General features: G+C 34.1%; 1 protein-coding gene across 1 annotated transcript; it reads right to left on the reverse strand.

The window, feature by feature from the left end:
* Window positions 1-319: 319 nt before the first annotated feature.
* Window positions 320-18,225, reverse strand: LOC123547692 (solute carrier family 23 member 2-like). The gene is made up of 11 exons (XM_045334957.2): window positions 18,001-18,225; window positions 10,780-10,937; window positions 10,178-10,266; window positions 9,614-9,690; window positions 8,797-8,978; window positions 8,252-8,372; window positions 6,368-6,524; window positions 5,635-5,888; window positions 4,270-4,549; window positions 1,595-1,690; window positions 320-1,021 (listed from the first exon to the last, which is right to left on the reverse strand). Exons 1-11 carry the CDS (start codon window positions 18,121-18,123, stop codon window positions 708-710), a joined length of 1,851 nt encoding a protein of 616 aa, XP_045190892.2. The 5' UTR covers window positions 18,124-18,225; the 3' UTR covers window positions 320-707.
* Window positions 18,226-19,110: the final 885 nt, after the last annotated feature.

Consider the following 19,110-nt stretch of genomic DNA (forward strand, 5'->3'; position numbering starts at 1 on the left):
ATTAGAAAACATAGCCTAGATTTTTTCAATGTCAGTTCAAGGAAATCCTGTTCCTTTAAACTTTCACATATTGGAATATTTTGACATTCTCTCCAAACTTTCATAAAGTATTACAAAGTTTGCTGTCAAGAACACATGACGTCAGGACATAGAGTGCAAACAGAAGTATTGAAGAAATTGAAATACATTGTATAGCTTTATCTTTTTCATTTTATCAAACCTGGCAATGAAAGGTTTTTGTTTGTCGATGAACAACTGCTATTGAACAAGACTAGATTTTTTATCTTTACCTTTTGAACAAAATATAGAAGTGTATTGAACACAAAGTTAATAAATTTAATTGTTGTGCACTCCTAAAGTTGTGACCACTCCATTTATTGCCACGCACAAGTGCATTACATAATGCCTGCATGTACTTCCCTGATATGAATGGGTTACATCAAGTCTTGAAACTGCAAAACATTGCCCCCATCAGTCCTCTCAGAACTTTGATTAAAATTTGCATTTTGGTGTAAATATATATTTGACATTGCTGTTTCAACTAAATAACATGACAACGTGTTATGTATGAATATATACTAAATATAATTTGCCTAAATTTGTTACATAACTGACTAAACACATTACAAAGTATAGAATAACATTACACTGAGTTTATGAAAGCGGAAAAATAGGATGTCTATTGAAACTCGCCAAACCTGTCATCATTACAATTTCACATCCAGACTAGCGGAATGAGCAAAACTTTCTGTGTTATCAAATGCATATTGATTCAAGTTTGCTTCTCCAGACATATTATTACGTTTCGTTTTCGGGCGGCAGCAAGCACGAGAGCACGTGACATTCATGCCTTTATCGAACGTTGGTGACACCGGTATGTAGGAACAAACCCGCAAGCGTCTTAAATACTTTGTTACATACGGGTACTCGTACATGGATAAGGACGCATCTCTTCCAGAGGCGTCGAATGTTGTAATGTTTCTTTTCCGCCACGATAATATTCCGCGTTCTTCATCCGTCCCTATAAACAAATGAAATAGCATTTCTAAATATTTTATGTTTTTAAAAGAAATTTATACGTTTGTTCCTTTTCATCATTTTATAAATTCTTAAAATCCGCATATCCATTTTATAAAGTGTAGTCTCAACGAAAGAGTGGTATGTCTAGCAACTCAAACTGCACCGATATCAATTTAGATTGGACAAGAATATAAGTAAAAATAATGTGTTTTAAACTAAAGACCTTTTTGTTGGGTTTTAATGTCGCACCGACACAATTATAGGCCATATGGCGAGTTTCTAGCTTTGATGGTGGAGGAAGACCCTAGGTGCCCCTCCGTGCATTATTTCATCACGTAGAACCATCGACCTTCCTCACATGAAGAAGTCAACGCCTCGGGTGAGACTCGAACCCACATCGGTGATGGAAAGTGATTCGAAGCCACTGTCAATGACCTTAACCACTTGGCCACTAAAGACTAAAGACCTTTTTCTCCAAAATAAAACAGAAAAAAACATTATTAGAATCCTTGAAAACTTCTTTTGTACACATAAATAGTATAAAAAAAATTTCCCACAGAGATTAATTCTATACCTGAAACAGTGTTATCTAACAAGCAACCGACGAATCCACCAACAAACATTGACGTTCCCAACAAGACTTTGATAACTTGATCTAACTCCTCGTTACCTGTAGTATATAACATGCATACTCTTACCAGTATCAAATCATGGGTTGCAAATATTTCTTTATTACATGCCTTTTTCAAAATATTAGAGTGAAATATATCTATATAGTATGTTCAAAGTCAAAAATATCAAATATATTTTTCACTGGAAAGAAATTAAAGAACTTGATAAATTTAGTCAAAACATGATATAAATAGAAAATGTGTTTGTTTCACATGAAAAATCTAGATATATATCACTCGTGAACAACATAATTTACATTTTCACTCGTGGCTGCGCCACTCGTAAAAAATATTGCATATGGTGTTCACGTGACCACATCATGAAATATATTTTGATCAGATTACTACCAAATAAACTGTAAGCCTCCACAAGTATTCCAAATATAAAAAGTGCTAATCTTTCTCCCTTTCCTTGTGCCCTTACTAAAAGCATCGTGTTTTCTTTTACGCTACCGCGTTTCAGTATGTATCACTTAGCATTCTGTCGAAATCGGCATGTTCCTATCACATGCTAGGTAAAAATGGCAGCGTAAGAATTTAATGTTTTGAAAAGAGAAGTTATAAGAAGCGAAAAGGAGTAAATTCAGCGGGTTGTATTTAACGGACTGTGATTTTCTTATATAAAAATTAACACCCCCTTTTCTTTTTGTTTTTCTAAAGTAGAGACATGATTCTTTATGGGAATTAAGTCCCCGAAAATCTGATATGCTAGAAATTGTCGAAAAACCGTTATAAAGTAAGTGGATTTTATATGAAATAAAGAACAGCCGGAATTAGTGGTGTTCTGTCTACAATAATTCACTGGAGCAAACTGCTTGTCTTCATGTCAACCTAGTACGGTGTGTAGTCACTGGCCAACAATCGGCAACAGTCGTCATCGTGACCATTTCGACTTCATCCTGACGGATTTATTACTTGGGATCATAGGCGGATAATGTACTTGTATTCTGCTAGTCAACTGGGGAAAACTTCTGTAACCTGCTATATACCAGTAAAATAAATTTTCTTTCTTTCATATGAAATTAGATTCTTTCAGGATATACACTCTACACTTTCACTGAGTCCTAGACCTATTTAAGACAGGACATCTATTCATTTGCTTCAAAAAATCGAAAAGAAAAAGAGGTGCTCAATATCATGCAGTAAAATACAAGCCAGTTGTAGTCACAGACTGTCGACCAGTTACTCCTCTATTGCCTAAAGCTTAAAGCGCAAAGTAAATTTAAGCATGAAAAGTGTCCTTTCTTCTGTGAAATACATTCGAGGACTGTAATTGATATAATCTCTTGATCCCAGTTTGCAAGCATATGTCATACAATAAAGATAGGACTTATTTATCGGGGCCTTTTTACACCATTTTTGGCTGAATTACTGTTATTATGACGTCCGATACGTATTATGAGAAAATGCTCAGATCTCGCGAAAAGAGCCTTCCAGATATTATTGCACCAGTGTTGTTTATACGAAAATAATAATATATTTTCCTTTCTGTACAAAGCTCATACTGAATCTAAATATATATTGAGAATTATTCATGAATAGACAAAACTAAACCATTGACTCAGGAAGTATTGACTGTAATATGAAATTGATCTAAAAGGCAATAAATAAATATCTTGTGAAAATATGAAAATATGAAATTAACCAAATAAATCAAAATGACTTAAATACAAGAACAAATATTATTTCAAACGAAAATTGTTTCGAAAATGTGATACATTACTTTGATGGTCACGGTAATTTGAGATTTATTCAATCTGCGGATTTAATAAGGGTATTTATTACTAGTACTTGATTCTGCTGGAATCTGCTAAAAAGCTACAGTCACACATACGGATATGTCCGTGCGTTGATGTACGGTGCGGATGGATTGGTCTGTGGGGGCGGACACTGATAAGTACGGATCAGTACGTCTTAGTACGGGTAAAAATGGTTAGAAACTAGGGACAAAAAATACAGAACGCGAATAAGCACTACGTTGAACTTCTTTTTTACTGCGCCTGGCAACTTGCCTAGAGCGTGGACGGGTCTGCGGTGAATAACGTTGGACTACGCTTAAGTATGGGCAGCTTCGGATAACTACGTTCAGCTACGGATCAATGCGGCAAGGTACGTTTCAGTATGGATAACTACGTTTTAGTAAGTTCAACTACGGATGAATAATTGGGGTATTACTTTATATTGAAGGTGGAACAAGTTTTTCTTTCAATTATTTACGGCGATAAACATTTATGTTTATGCAGCCCTCAAAAAACTGCAATTTGCCACGTTGACAAATTTCAGTTCAGAAACATGTATTACTGCTGATTATTTGTACATCCGTGATTATTCGGCGTATAAGTAAGTCTGTCTCCCAAAACGACAGAAAGCTAGCCAATCGTCTCACTATTTACGGAGGAAGAGAAAAAAGTAATCTTGGGTGTCCGACGATGACAATCTGTATGAAGCGCTGAGATGTATATTGTTTTGATTTTCAATCTATTGTAATTTCGTAAAAAAATGGCATCAAGATATTTTAATAGTGGAGATGATAATTGTAATGTTTTGTAACACATACTTAAAATGAACAAAATAGTACCTGTATCAATGACATTGGCATTTTCGGGATCATTTATATACTGTGGTATCATCAAACCCAGAAAGATTGACGTCCCGAAGACTGTAAGATTTCTTGTCGATTCCAAGTCTATAAATTTCAAAGTGGATATACCCACGGCGACCACCATACCAACAGGTACAATGACAGCTCCACCAACCACCGGATATGGAATTGATGTGAGAAAAGCCCCAAACTTCCCGACAACACCGCAGATTACCATTACAAACCCTGCTGTCATAAACACAACTCTGCTTGCAACCTTTAGAATAGATGGTAATATGTCACAATTAATACTTATAATGTAAATGTATATGGGGCCCGTCTTATCAAGATACTTACGAGAATATTTCTCGTATCTTTCTCGTAAGTTTCTCGTAAAGTTACGATATTGATAAGACGGCCCCATGATTCGCATAGTGGCTGATTTCATTTCTAACACTTAGGAACAAATTCATAGTATAAGATATTGTAAAGGAGAGAAAATGTTTTATTTTGTTAGAAATCTTTGATTACACATGAATTCTTAAATTGAAACTGATTTAAAAGATGCGTCTGCATTTCATTTCAACCAGTCTAGATTATAATGTTGGTGCAGATAGGAATATCCATCTCCATGATTATTGTCTAGTCTTAAGATTTTTATCCTCACCTACGGCCAGTGACAGATTTTTTTTCTTGCAGGCATAAATATAATAAAACAGTTTATAGCACTATTTTTGCTTATGTGAAATCAACGTTTTCAACGGTACACCACATCTGTTAGTTCAAGCGCAGATACGTTATGTGCTTTTGCTAAAATAACTTTTTCTGAATCAAGAAATGTTGTACAAGGAACAGAGAGAAACTATCACGGTGTTTGATATTTTTCTGAATTTACGTAAACACATCATTTACTTCTGGCGTTTCAGCACCAGTAAAAACATCCGCTATATCAGAAATTGATTTTAGTTTATGATGCGTCCGTCGTATTTCGTCACTGACACATAAAATTTTCTTCTTGCCTGACATAAAAGTGACTTTTTAATACATTTCTGCTTTCAAATTTTCATTTGCCAATTGTTATATCTGAAATTCATACAAAATGGAATGTACTCTATTGACGTCTTGTAAATCTTGTAAAGATGCAAGTGTCAGTGGGAACTCTTGATGGAAATTTAGTGACACTTTGGTGACTTTAATTTACAAATCTTTTGTGACATCACTTACTTTAAGTAAAGTCATTATCATAAACAGGCTGAAGATTTCCTAAGGCGTTTATGGCACTGATTGTGCACTTTTAGTTTAAGGAGGCTGCATTACTGGAACGTGGTCTTATCTTGATAGAGTTATTCTTATGTATGTTACCTTTGTTATTCCGATAGCACCGATTACCCCACTGTAAGTTGTTGTGCCAGTTCCTGCCCCGATCATACCAGATATTATACTGGAGAAACCTTCAACAGCTACACCACGATTTATAGCGTGTGGAGGTGGTGGTGGGACACCACCAATTCGGGCAGCGGCATGGTAATCTCCAACTGATTCTATAATGGATGCTACGGTGGCTGCCAGGAACCCAACATATCCCGCTGCACTAAAGGTAGGCATACCAAACTGAACTACAATAAGAAATGTATGAAACATAATATATAGACCGTTAGTAATCTTAAATATAGTGTTTAACTTTGAATATTTCAACTATTGTTATAATGTTTGCATTACATACGCTGTTGCTTTTGTTTTATCATTTTCATATGTTTAATTACAGGCAGACTTTGAGTTTATCGGCCTTGTTAAAATTATCTGTTGATTATGTATGTTTATAAACACTTTGTTTTATTCTTTCTATTGTTTTATGGCAATAATAATATGTTTTTACAAATAGAAGACAAATACCCCGCTTTGGTTTTTTACCTTAATTCTGTTTGGAATTTGCTTTTTCTTATACAAGTAATTACAAATTCAGTATTCTTAAAAATATTGTCTCAGTCGCATGTTATCTTAACAACAATAATTTTGCATTTTAGTCCTCGCGCAGTACTTTGTGGGCGAATGATTATGAATACTGACAATTCCACTTTCAAAGAAAAAAACGTACACGGGTATGGCCAGTAAAAGCATGGAGCTGTCTTCAGAACCTCTACCCTTGCGTCTGTTCGTGCCATATAACTTGGTTTCTCAGGATCATTAGGGAAGACTTCGGTCACAGTTAGAATGTAGCAAATCAACCAACTGACGCCAACGCTTAATAATATCTACGAATGAAGAAGATAATTTTATAAGAGGCATTCAATCATTTGATTAAACAAATAATGAAGGAATTGGCGTTGTTTATCGACAGATTTACCATGAGTCAGGGCCAAGATTCATAATAATTGAACCACAAAGGCGTTCGCCTGAGTGGTGTAATATTTTAGCATCTGAACAAATAATCGCGGTAAATCAAACGATAAACGATAAAGCCACAATTCCTTTTAACATGCTAAGCAAAACAAGATAATAAAATTTTTGCTTTGTCCATTTAGAGGACTTCTTGCGGTTATTTTACGTCATAACTAATATCATAATATTCTCTAACCAGTCCGCGCATTAACTGTTCGCAGAATATACGACACTTGACCTTGACTTTCTTCGTTTAACTGACAGAAAAGTCGAGCCGTGCAAGGCAAGAATCGAAAATAACACGTATACGCCTTTTTAAGGTGTCCTTAATATGGAAAAAAAGAACTGATTGGTTTAGAAAATTGAGGATATGTTGTTACTTATCCATCATTTTTAAACATTCAGAACTATTTCAGCTGACTATCAATTTACACGCTTGTTTAAAGTAGAAACATAAATAAAATAAGCAATTATCACAAGTTGAAAAGCAGAATATACCGAAATCTTTATCTTTCAAAGATAGACTGCCATTTTGGAATATTGTTCACTGATCTACGTTTTTTAATGTGCGTATTTTTAGTCTGAAAAAAAGTACTGTGACAGATCACTTCTAAAAATGAATTGCTTAAGCCGAAAATAAATAAATTTGAGCCGCACCATGAGAAAACAAACATAGTGCGTTTGCGACCAGCATGGATCCAGACCAGCCTGCGCATCTGCGCAGTCTGTTCAGGATCCATGCCGTCAGTCGCTTTCAAAGCCTATTGCAATTAGAGAAACCATTAGCGAACAGCATGGATCCTGACCAGACTGCGCAGAAGCACAGGCTGGTCTGGATCCATACTGGTCGCAAACGCACTATGTTGGTTTTCTCATGGCGAGGTTCATTTGCATAAATTTTGGGGACTCCTGTAAACTTTTATTGTAGACATCTTCACAGACCTTTTCCACTGATGACTCTCTACTATCCTTCTCCATTTTTGTATTGTTTTATGAAAGGTATGACACGTTTTGTCAATAATTTTGTTTAATGTAAAGCGCAAAGATCAAAATTGTATTTCTGACAAAGCTATTTCCTGCCCTTCAGCCAATAGTTCATATTGAATATAAAGTTTAGCTGAACTGGAAAGTTTTAGTATATCTAGAAGGTATCATACAAGAGATAAACCAGTGATACCAAAAAAAGATCCTAACTTGTGTATTTTGCACCATCATAACACAAAAGTTAAAAGGAACTGATGCCATATTTCGTTAAATGTCACTTTTGGCAGTATATATTGAAGAAGATTTTTTTGTACTGATATATGATTTCTGATATGTTACACATAATTTTTTTTTATAATTATATCTAAATTTTAGCATAAACCTTAGATTTAAATAGTCAGGAAATTGATTCCTGCACTAATCCAGTTATAACTGGGGATTAAATATGTACAAATGGCTTGATAGGTCAGGTTGTTTGCAAGAAATAATCAAATAAACAATTTAGCATTGTACATGATCTTGACCTTAAATCTCTTATATTAACACTCAATATTAGTGTTTTGTAATTTAAAAATATAGACACTGTCCCTACATTCACATTTGCTAAAAGTAATACCGTAAACACTTGAAACACTGGAAAACGAACTACATAACAATGTTCTTTCTTTGACCATGCAGGCAGCGGAAGTTTTAGTTTGCCAATGTAAAGACCAAACGTAAGAGTCAAGCACATCGTCCTGAAAAATAAAACAGAAATTTTCATCTTTTAAGTGTGGCCACGACACTGGGATCGTTTTTTACTGTGCAGGCAGCATAAGTTTGCGTTGAATGATGTAAAGAACAAATAACCCTTGTTGATCTAAACATTTTTGTCGCAGTTCTAACATTTGTATTATGTTTCTAAACAAAATGTAAGAAAGTCATAAAATGATATAAGCATAATGACAGGTGGGTTCGCTCTTTTAATAATTCTATGTAAAACTCATCGGCCTGGGAAATTAGAAAAATAGATACGTGTTCTTATTTCAGTAGAGTTCTTTCAAAACCAATAACGATTCATGCATTTTCTTTTAGAAGAAATTAGCAATAAGGGTAAAACAAATGCATCATCTAATACATTGCAAAACCGTCAGCATTAAGTTTTTTTGGATAATAACTTACATGAAAGAAATACCCCAATGTGGTTTACAAAGATCGATCAAAGAACCTGTAAGTGAAATCCCTATGAGGGCAATAGTAGGTGCTATAGTAAGGGGTCCAGTGTACCGCAGTAAGAATCCTACCACTCCAGTGCAGCCAAGAACAATTTGTGTAATGGAGGCAAGAATAAGGTTTCCCTGGATCTTTGAAAATAAAAAAGCAGAAAGTTTTAAATCACAAATGTAAATATCTAATTAAATATAATTTGAAAATTCCAGTATCCTTAATACTTGTCATTACCTTTTAGCAGGTGTTAAAGTCAGTTTAAGTAATGACATGCTGAATATTAATCAAGCCTTCTCAAGGTTCTGCTCTCTTAATCATTCTGGAACCTTAACTGATTTTATTACTCCTAAATATTAAGTCCTTAATATTACGAAAAACGACTGCAAAACTGTCTTTGAAATAGTAAATGGAAAGGTATATATGTGCAAACGACGCAGAAGTATTCACATTAGGCATACTAAGCAAACATAGAAGTAAATACGGATAATCCATGTTTAAAATTGCATTCAGACAGCGTGAAGTGCTATTAAAGAAATCATTTGATGACATAAACCTGCATAATCTGGAGATTAGCTTTGAGCTAGAGGTCTTTAGCAATAAAAAAGTCTGTGACAAGTCCCATGTGTGTATTTCAGTGTTATTATATTTTCCTGTCCTTAGGGATCGTGCTGTTTTTGCTTGGTTTCAAATGATGTTTTTGAGATTTTATTACCTGGCATTAATGATGTAAAGGACCTTAATAGAGCGACATTGAGATTAAAGCGTAATATACTTCTCTCATTCTGATTTTCCAGATTTCGTCTTCGTCCATCTTCAGTTTAGTGGTATTTAGTCCTGTGATTTCTTTATCTGTATATATGGAGAAAGATTAAACAGAGTTTAAACTAATAATCAATGCAAGCATAACACAAAAAGGGCTTTCTTTCAACTAAACCCGTAATAAGACCGTTCCAATATATTATTATTAGAACAAATATATTGACATTATAGATAAAAATACTGAATTATGCATTGGAATTACAGTGATATACAACATATATTAGTGTTATCTAAATTATGTCCCATAAGTGGAGCATTTTACGTCTAAACATGCAGTCAATTAATATTCAATAAAAATGTACTTAATATCTTTATTTTGTTTGAAATTCTATACTTGTCTAGATACTTGTTAATAACAAAACAGCCAATAAAAACAGACAACTGTATTGTAAGGAAAACTGCACCATATAAACATATATTTCTTTGACACATTATATAGCACTTTTACCACTCCCGCGACGTTATTCTTATTTGACCAAGTACAGAAACATAAAAATGAATGTCATTATGTACGAACCATGATTTGGACAGCTCCATTTGTCTAGTGTCATCATTGCAACAATAGGAGCAACAAATGAAAACGATGAGGATTGAATAACACCAAGTCTAAAAATACACATTAATATTTTATGTAATTTGAAATTCTCATTACGTACTTATTATATACATAACCTACGAACATTTACTTTAACTCATTTATATAGCACCTGTAATATGTCGATATAAATTGCACACCACGAGCATTTTCTAACGGCGTACATATAACAACCAGATAAAGTAATGTTAAAAATGGATTTTTTACGAAAGTGATAAAATATAAATGTGTTTGTTATCTTTTTGTAACAATACATTTAATTTTTATATGGTACTTAGGCTAATCAAAAATGCTAGGTTTTTACATTATATACCACGAATATTGAACATCATAGCCTTGCAAATATAAAGACAACTGTCCGTGCTCTATGATATTTAAACTGTTGAAATTCGGTGTTTGCTTCTATTTTCTGTTTACATATAACAATTGCAGATTTAATCATCCATGTTCCTAACTAATCTTGTACCTGAACTATTTCAAAAGAAATCATCCCAAGAACAAAGAAAAATTCAAAACATGTTTACCGTACGCCAAACATGCTCTGTACAATTGTGGCTAACCCAGCCATAAACATGTTGATACTTAGTAGTGTATATGTGACGTCATCTTGACCACTTGCACACAGAAGTCCAGACAATATGAAGGACATTGCTAATGGTCCATCAAGGCACTGAATTACTTGCTGCAAAATAAAGGAAGCAATATACACCACAGAGAACGCATGCATTTTCATCCAATGTAAGTGGAATCATTTTTTAGAAAGTGATTTTTAAAGCCACTCTACCATGTATTTGCAAATAGTGGATCAGATACAACTTTATTCATCAGGCAGACAGCTCGTTTCTAAAGTACCCATACCTTGCACTGGCCATGTTAATACAGTGTTTACTAGCTCATTTACTTCGTCAAATAATGTAGTTGAACCTATATGAATTTAAGTTTTCTTTTGGTCTCTTTGTCTTGAATGTGCGAAGTTGGCTATTTGTCGTATATTTCAATTCTTAAAAGCTTTACCAAACCATTTCGGTTAATGATTAACTTTACATTTCGTCTTCTTTTGGCAACATTGTCCACATGTATACAATAACTTATTAACGTTTGGCATCAATTCTTTTAAGCTTTACCACCTAATTCTAATTAATATTAAATGGCTTTTAAAATCAGAGGACAAAATGGATGACAATTATCCAATTAACAATTTTATTTTCTGTAAAATTGTAATTACCAGCTAAAGCATTAACAAATTAGCTTTGTGTAAAAGCTAGCCAGTGACGCTTTTATCATTCTAATGTTCCGAATAACTGAGACTGAAAGACCTGTCAAGTACTTGTACTGGTATACCATCAAACAGTTATTCAAAAAAGGAAACAGCTTCTTTTACAAAGCGTCTCTTTGGGTTTAATGATTACAATAGCTGGTTCTCAGCTTCTCAATGCATTTGCAATTGCTCGCGCACATATAGCAAGGTGAAAAAACCTCCATGGGGTTCTTTTCGTTGTTTTTAAACAAAACTCCTATCGCAATGCGGGCCGGAATAAGTTGTTTATGTACCTCGCTAGCCACATACTGACATTCAATATTAGAGCTTAGCGGCAAATGTGAGTATTTAAATCTAAATGATTATTCAATATCAAAATTTGCAATGAATTTTAATATTCAGTCGTAAATAACAAAACATATGTATCACACTACAACCTTGATGACTAATAAATGTGTAATCACCCTATGTCTATGTTCTACTGCTTAGTAATCGTTAATGATTATGACTGGCAGGAATAGCTGTTAAAAATAGAGGAAAAACACAGAATTGTGTGCATCACAAAGATAGAGTAAAGGAACAATTTCACAGACCAGGTCAAAAATAAAAGCGGGAAGTTGAATTAGAACAGATAGAAGGGTGTTAGCTGCCCAGCAAATATTTCTAAGCTAGGACTAGCTTGGAATGACACAGGGAGACAGTTCCACAGACGTATACTTCTGGAAAAAAGGAGTTTGCATGATAGTGTGTCTTTGAATACGGTTTCAAATAGTTCAGGTTTCTAGTTATTCTAGGGTGACTATGGTCAACAAAAACAAGGTGTTGCTCGATCTTATACAACATTGTAACTGCACTGATCTTACGGCGTTGTTCTAGGGTTTGCCAGTTTAGTTTATAATTTTAACATTTTGGAAACACTACTGGTGTAACTGTAGTCTTCATAAACATACCTTGATGCTGATCTTTGAACATGCTCTATTTTGAGGGTTAGATATTTTGCCACGAATGCCATATGGTGGAACAGTACTCTAACTGGGGTCTAACATAAGTTTTATATGCAACCTCTTTGTCTCTTTTGTTTGGGGTTTTGACATTTCGTTTGATGAATCTTAGGGAATTTTTTGCTTTGGATGTTATGTCATTGATGTCGATTTTAAATCGATGTCATGCAGCTTATAGGAGAAGATTACACGGGATTTTGCGACTGATTTTGAGGACTTCAGATTTGTCTGGACCAATCAGACTCCCATATAAATATCTTCAAATAAAAGTAGCACTACGTTTGCGATACGTTATATTATTATTATACCAGATTTATATAGCTTCCTTTTCATGATAAACACGTTCAAAGGCGCTTTACATATAGCAAACGCATCCACACAGGGCGCGAAATTCATCCTCTACTAGTACAGACACAGAGCGATCTGACCAGAGGGACAGAGTGAGATAAAGCCCCAAGAACAGATAGAGAGAATCCTAAGATACAGACTGTCCGGCTAACTTAGCCTAGCTCTTTGCGAATAGACAGTCTGGTACTTTACCGTGCTCGGTATATGTAACTGATATATTTCACTTAGTTTTAATACTTTCAAAATTCTAGGACCAATATTAATTTAATCGAAAATTGCAGGGTAAGCATCTATTTCAACAGGATATGGTTGAAAAAGTACACACTCTTTTCTTTCCTTAAGCATTAATGTATTCAGTTAACACTAAATTAGAATTGTAAATATCTTCTCCATTGATGTTCCCCATTATATGAAATTTTCTTATCTAACATCAAAATGCACCAAAGTCACAATCAAATAATACACAAGTAATAAATTTGCTAATGTTCTGCTGTATGAAATTCGCTTTACCTGTAATTGCTCTTCCGTGCAATGAACATTTAATATCTGGATCAAAATGAAAATCATAGTCTGGAAAAACTGAGTCGATACTTAACACGGTCTGTCAACCAAGTTTCTACTAAAGCTACAGTGTCAAACTATTTCAAATCAGTTGTTAAATCAGTATCAATGTTTTGTCACTAAAATCAGTTTTGTTTCAGCACAAACAGTTTAAAGACGCTTTGTCACATGGCCCTCGGCTACTTTCCTATAAATGAATGAGACATAAATAGATAAATAAATATACATAGCACGGACCTTGGCTACTTTCCTATACATAGCACAGACCTCGGCCGTTTCCTATAAATTAACATCATCCTTTACACACGCTGTAGAAAGAATTTCGTTTGTCTGAGTTGAAACTTTTGATGGGCATGCATAAGACTCACAGTTTACACACTTATTATTCGAACCAAGTCGTTTGTTCCTTTTGATAATAAGTCGCCGCGTTCGTGGCCGCCTTCTGTAATTTTGTTTTTGTTATCACGGTTTTTATAAAACAGTTGTAATTTACCTTTGTAGATTTAACTTGTTTTGACTTGACTTTTTTAATTTATTACGGCTCTATCACTTTTGTCTAATTAAACGGCCACTGACTCTGATCCTTTACTTCTAAGAATATCTTAATATCTATATATTTTACACTTGGTCATGATCAAACCCGAAAGTAACAAACATCATACTACAATAATCCTATAACTTTTCCTCTTTGCTTTTAATATGTTTTACATGTTTTATATCATTAGTTATCATCTTTTCTGTAGGTCAACCTATTTTTATCTTTTTTAATTACATTTGGCTTTTAAACGACTTTGGATTCATTACTTAGGGGTTCGTTTTGAGGAGGCTGCGCTTTTGGTGCGTGGCACTCCCTGTTTGAGATTTTTCTTTGTTTTTAAACCAAAAAATCTTAGATTTTATTTCTTTGCATCGCGTTCAAAACAGATCAGTGTCACTTTCCATCTCCTAACAATATTGTCACTAAGATACTGTACATCCAGCTGTTTTTTCTCTAGTATTTTATAACATTTCGGCGTCATTTTTTATTGAACAATTTGACTCAAGTCGACGAAGATCTTGCTTTAATTAAGAAAGTTCTTTCCTATCTATTGTCAAGACAATCGTTCTTCATCAAGTCGATAATTTTTTCACTGATATCATCTCTATAGCTCTTACATAAGATGGTTGTCAAGCGCATTTAATGATTCTAAAATTCTTGTTTCACTGTCATCAGAAACGTGATCTCTATTTCTTTCTACATGACTGGAAAGAATAAGTTCAGTTTTCGCTGCTACTCTGGACAAACTGTCCAAAGCGTAACTGGGCTAGAGCAAGTACCAAAGCGTACCTCTGCAGCATGAGACTAACTCATGCATTGTGATTTATGATTAAAAAAAAAAATAACCGAAAGGTAAAATGCCGCCACTGTTTCATATATTTACATGAAACTTAGTGGTTGATCAGTTTCTAGTTTCAAGAATTACGGAAACATTCAAGTGTTTGCAGTTTTCTCATGCACTTTTATAAACCGTTGCAGCGGTTTATTTTTTTTGTAAACATTGATAAAGATAGAACGAGAAGCGAAACTATTTTTAGACACTATCAACACTAATTATAGAGCGCACATGTAAGTATAGGTATCGAACAGTATAATGTCGTTTTTATTTACCGTACGTTCGCTTGCTTTAAATTCTCTGAAGTAAAAAATTGACCTTTCTGTATAGAATCTTAAAACTTCTAGTCAAACAACAATTAAAAAAGCGAGGTCGGTCACTGGCGGTCATTTTAGGCAACGGAAGACTAAAAATGTCGTTTGACAAGTTTTGTAAACTGTAGTATAGTAAACTGCACTTTGCTTTCTGTCTACAGAAGAGGAACCGGTGTACAAAACAAGATGACAGTCTTTTACAGGAGCTGTCAATATTGCGTTTCTTTTCAAAATTCATGATGGAGCTGCAGAAAAGGTAACTACATGTATTATATACCTATTATTTCTATCGAAACAGAATATTACTTGACATGCACATGGCCTTACTTTTATCCAGCTGGCTTACGGTAGGTCGGTGGTTCTACCCATGCATATTGCACATGTAGGTTTCATTTTGCTTACATTTCGTTGTGCTGTGTTTAAATGTACATTGAAACAATTTTTGTAAAATGACCATTTTCCCAACTTTTGATGGGGTGTAGCATCATCACAAGCGGGCACCTTGGTAGAACTAAGTACCTTCCATAATTCAGCTGGATGGCATCTTCAAATGAAAGAATTCTAGAATCGGGCGAGGTTTCAAACCCTCATTGGTCAGAAACATGTAGTTTGAATCCAGCGTACTTAGCCACACAGTTACGCAGACATCATGTGTGTTATCTCGAGTAATGGCGTTATATCTTAAAATGAAGTGTTATTAGCCCTTTGCGATTTGACTTGCGATTTACAAGACCATTTAAAACACTACACTACTCTTGCTTGCATTGTTAGACCATTTCTACCGACTACTCCAAAAGGCCGCACTATATATATGCGTGCTTCCGCCAAATGTTGTTACTTCTTCCATCGAAAGGTAAATATTTTGGACTTATACAACAATGTCATGCAATTTCATTGAGTGCATTAAGATTTAATCCATTATTAGTTGGAAGCAAGACCAGATCGGTTGTTTTTGATTACCAAACTGTAGTTTGTACTTAAATAATTGCTGTGCGTTTATGAGGAATACACAATAATAATTTACAGAGGTAATAGCTTAAAAAAGAGAATCATTTACTTCAAACAACTTTACAGTTGCTACAGATATTTCAGTTTTATAAAACATAAAAAAAGAATCATTGTGTTTTCATCAAAATTCACATAAGCAAATATTTCTGTGGCTATGCCTATTACATCGTCTTGTACTTCTACTGTTAAACCATTAACTGACATTGCGAAAAACTGATGACAAGAAGCTAAATTATTACTACATTTTGCGTATTTGATATTACTTTCATAGTGCATATTCCTGTCACAATGTAATAACACGAAGGCTGACGTAAAGTCAAGTTGAATGATTTTTTGAAATCAATACAGTTTTGCAAATTAAATACTAAAAGAGGTAACTTAAATGGAATACAGTAGTGAAATATTTACTAAGAAATAGCTACAGTATCAGCATTGCTTACGCAAAAAGAACAAAGTAAACTGTAATAAATACCGGCAATGTATGCAATAATATTTAATCATTTACAATTTTGCTAGTATAGCAGTGCAGTAACTATCTACAGGTTACGCTTAAGTACGCGTTCATAATGCTTAAAGATCTGCACAATGCAAATTTATATAATTTCATATCAATACCAATGGACTAAAGCAAACATATCAACAGATTCTAATTTAAAAGATTCAACCAAATTTAATTCTAACGTTAAAATATAGAGGTTTGTTTTGAAAACAATGCATGCCTCCCCAAAAAGCTTGATATAAATGTAAGAGTGACTGATGCTGAATATTTGGGCATAGCTGAAAGAGGTGTGTTGGTATTTCATTTGATAGATATACTCCTATCTGACTGATTTCACCATGCAAGAGTGACCTTGAATAAGAATTTGGTTAACAACTACTTTCTATTCTGTGATCCAGGTTTTGTCTAATAGATACGAACAGCCGGATTGATGACCTGATGGACAAATGGATGAAACAAAACAGCGTGCATATTCTCCAGTTGCCTTCTACATACTTACCAAAGGAGACGATTTCATTATGTCCAGAAATGGCCTAAAATCTGAAATTCTTAAAGTCTACAAATGGAGTAAATACCAGTTTTCTTTCATCAAGAAGTATTGTGTTATTTAAAAATAGCTGTCGAAAATGAAAATACTTTTAACATTACACTCATGGGAAGCGTTCATTTTTAACCCATTATTTTTAAACGAATCTAAAATGTTCAACATGAGCACAGCTGTCGACCAAAATAAAGAATGACTGTAAATTCTGTGAAAGATGCTGGATCTGTGTACAGTCAAAATAAATATTTTTGTGTTCCTTGAGTGTGAGTGTGCTTACCACTAAAACACTCCTATGTGACCTAAGTATTCTTAAAAACTGAACTCTCTATATGAAACAAACATTCTAGTAGCAAACAATATATATGTTGTAAACTGATAGGCATATTGCCTTTTGTTTTAATAATACCTCTCTCTCACTCTCTCTCCCTCTCCCCCTCTCTCTCTCTCCAGAATTGTGTAAACCATATTAGAACTTGTTCTTCCATGAATAAGTCTCCTTTACATTAAGTTATCGCAAAACCAGGTTTTGTGATATATTTTGACAATTTGTTATCAAAGGATCCCACTTTCTGTGATTGACGATGCGGGGGAGCAAACTATAAGTCCCCTACGGCAAAACACTGGTAGGGGACTAATACCCCTACCGCTCTAATTCAGTGTGGTAAACGGTTACAGATTTTACACAAACTAAGACTAGAAAAAAGTTATTCTCCCAGTTGTTCCGGTTATTGTTGTTGTTGTTTTTATCAGACCTAATGAAAACCGGAAATATATCCGCCCATATCAAAAACTATTTAGCAGTAAACTATAAATTATATAGCGTGTGTGGAAAATGTTACCTGAACTCCGAAGAGCAAACATAGCGGTAGTGAAGGCACGTCTTCTACTCCGTATAAAACAGACCCTGCTTTCGGAACAGGATTTTCATTATTGGTATCGTCTTCCGAATCGTTTGTTTTCATTTCTAATTTTGTATATAATCACTTTTGAATTAAACCAAATATCATATACTAATAAGTAAGTAAGGAAGTAGATAGTTGAATATACACAAACTGAATTGATATGAAGTCGTGCATTACGCGATGAAAGTGAATGATAAAATGAAATTAGCATTTAATTATTATTTAATAACCATCTCAGCGCGAAAGGAGACATAAAGAACCAATTATCAACATTATGCCCTTAGGTAACGATATAATGGAAATATAGCTGCCTGATCAAACATTTAAATTAATGTTATTGAAAAATGCTTTTATTTCATTCTAATTGATGAAATGTCTATCATGATAGTCTCTACTTTATGATATGTTAAAAATATATACATATACCTGTATTATGTATATGTGTATATGTGTGTGTATGTCCTGGTCATATTCAAGTTGTATTTATGTTATTCGACCAAAGGCATTGATTTGCTGATTTGCCAAATAAAACTGTTTATCTGTGATAAAATATTGTTAAATAAAGTTCCATTATTGGGATGTTCTATTGTATAGTTGTTTTAGATTCCCTCCCTTTATGGCGCTAATTGTAATTGAAAGTAGTGTTTATCATATGTAACCATGTCCATGCAGACTCTCTATATGGACAGCTGCGTTATCTGATTGTAACATAAAATCAAAAGCCATAAAGGATTTAAACCTACATTATATTATTAACCGGATATTTAAAATTATTTTCACACTGACCTTCGTGGTACCATCTGTCATGAGAATTTCTTTCTATTGCAGATACATTAAACCATGCAGAAAACAGATCTACAAACAATATAAAGTTTTGTCTTCTGAAGCCATCAACGAATACTAACTCTAAAGAATTTATTGTCGGCCTTTCTCGGCCAATAGCTATACATAGCTAATGTTCTCTATTCATGTATTTGATTTATGGAAGGCCGTACACGCCATAATATTAATGAAGTCTATAACCCTATACGTTTCTAACCTATAGTG

Source organism: Mercenaria mercenaria, chromosome 9, assembly GCF_021730395.1.
Source record: "Mercenaria mercenaria strain notata chromosome 9, MADL_Memer_1, whole genome shotgun sequence".
In the NCBI taxonomy this organism is placed as follows: Eukaryota; Metazoa; Mollusca; class Bivalvia; order Venerida; family Veneridae; genus Mercenaria; species Mercenaria mercenaria.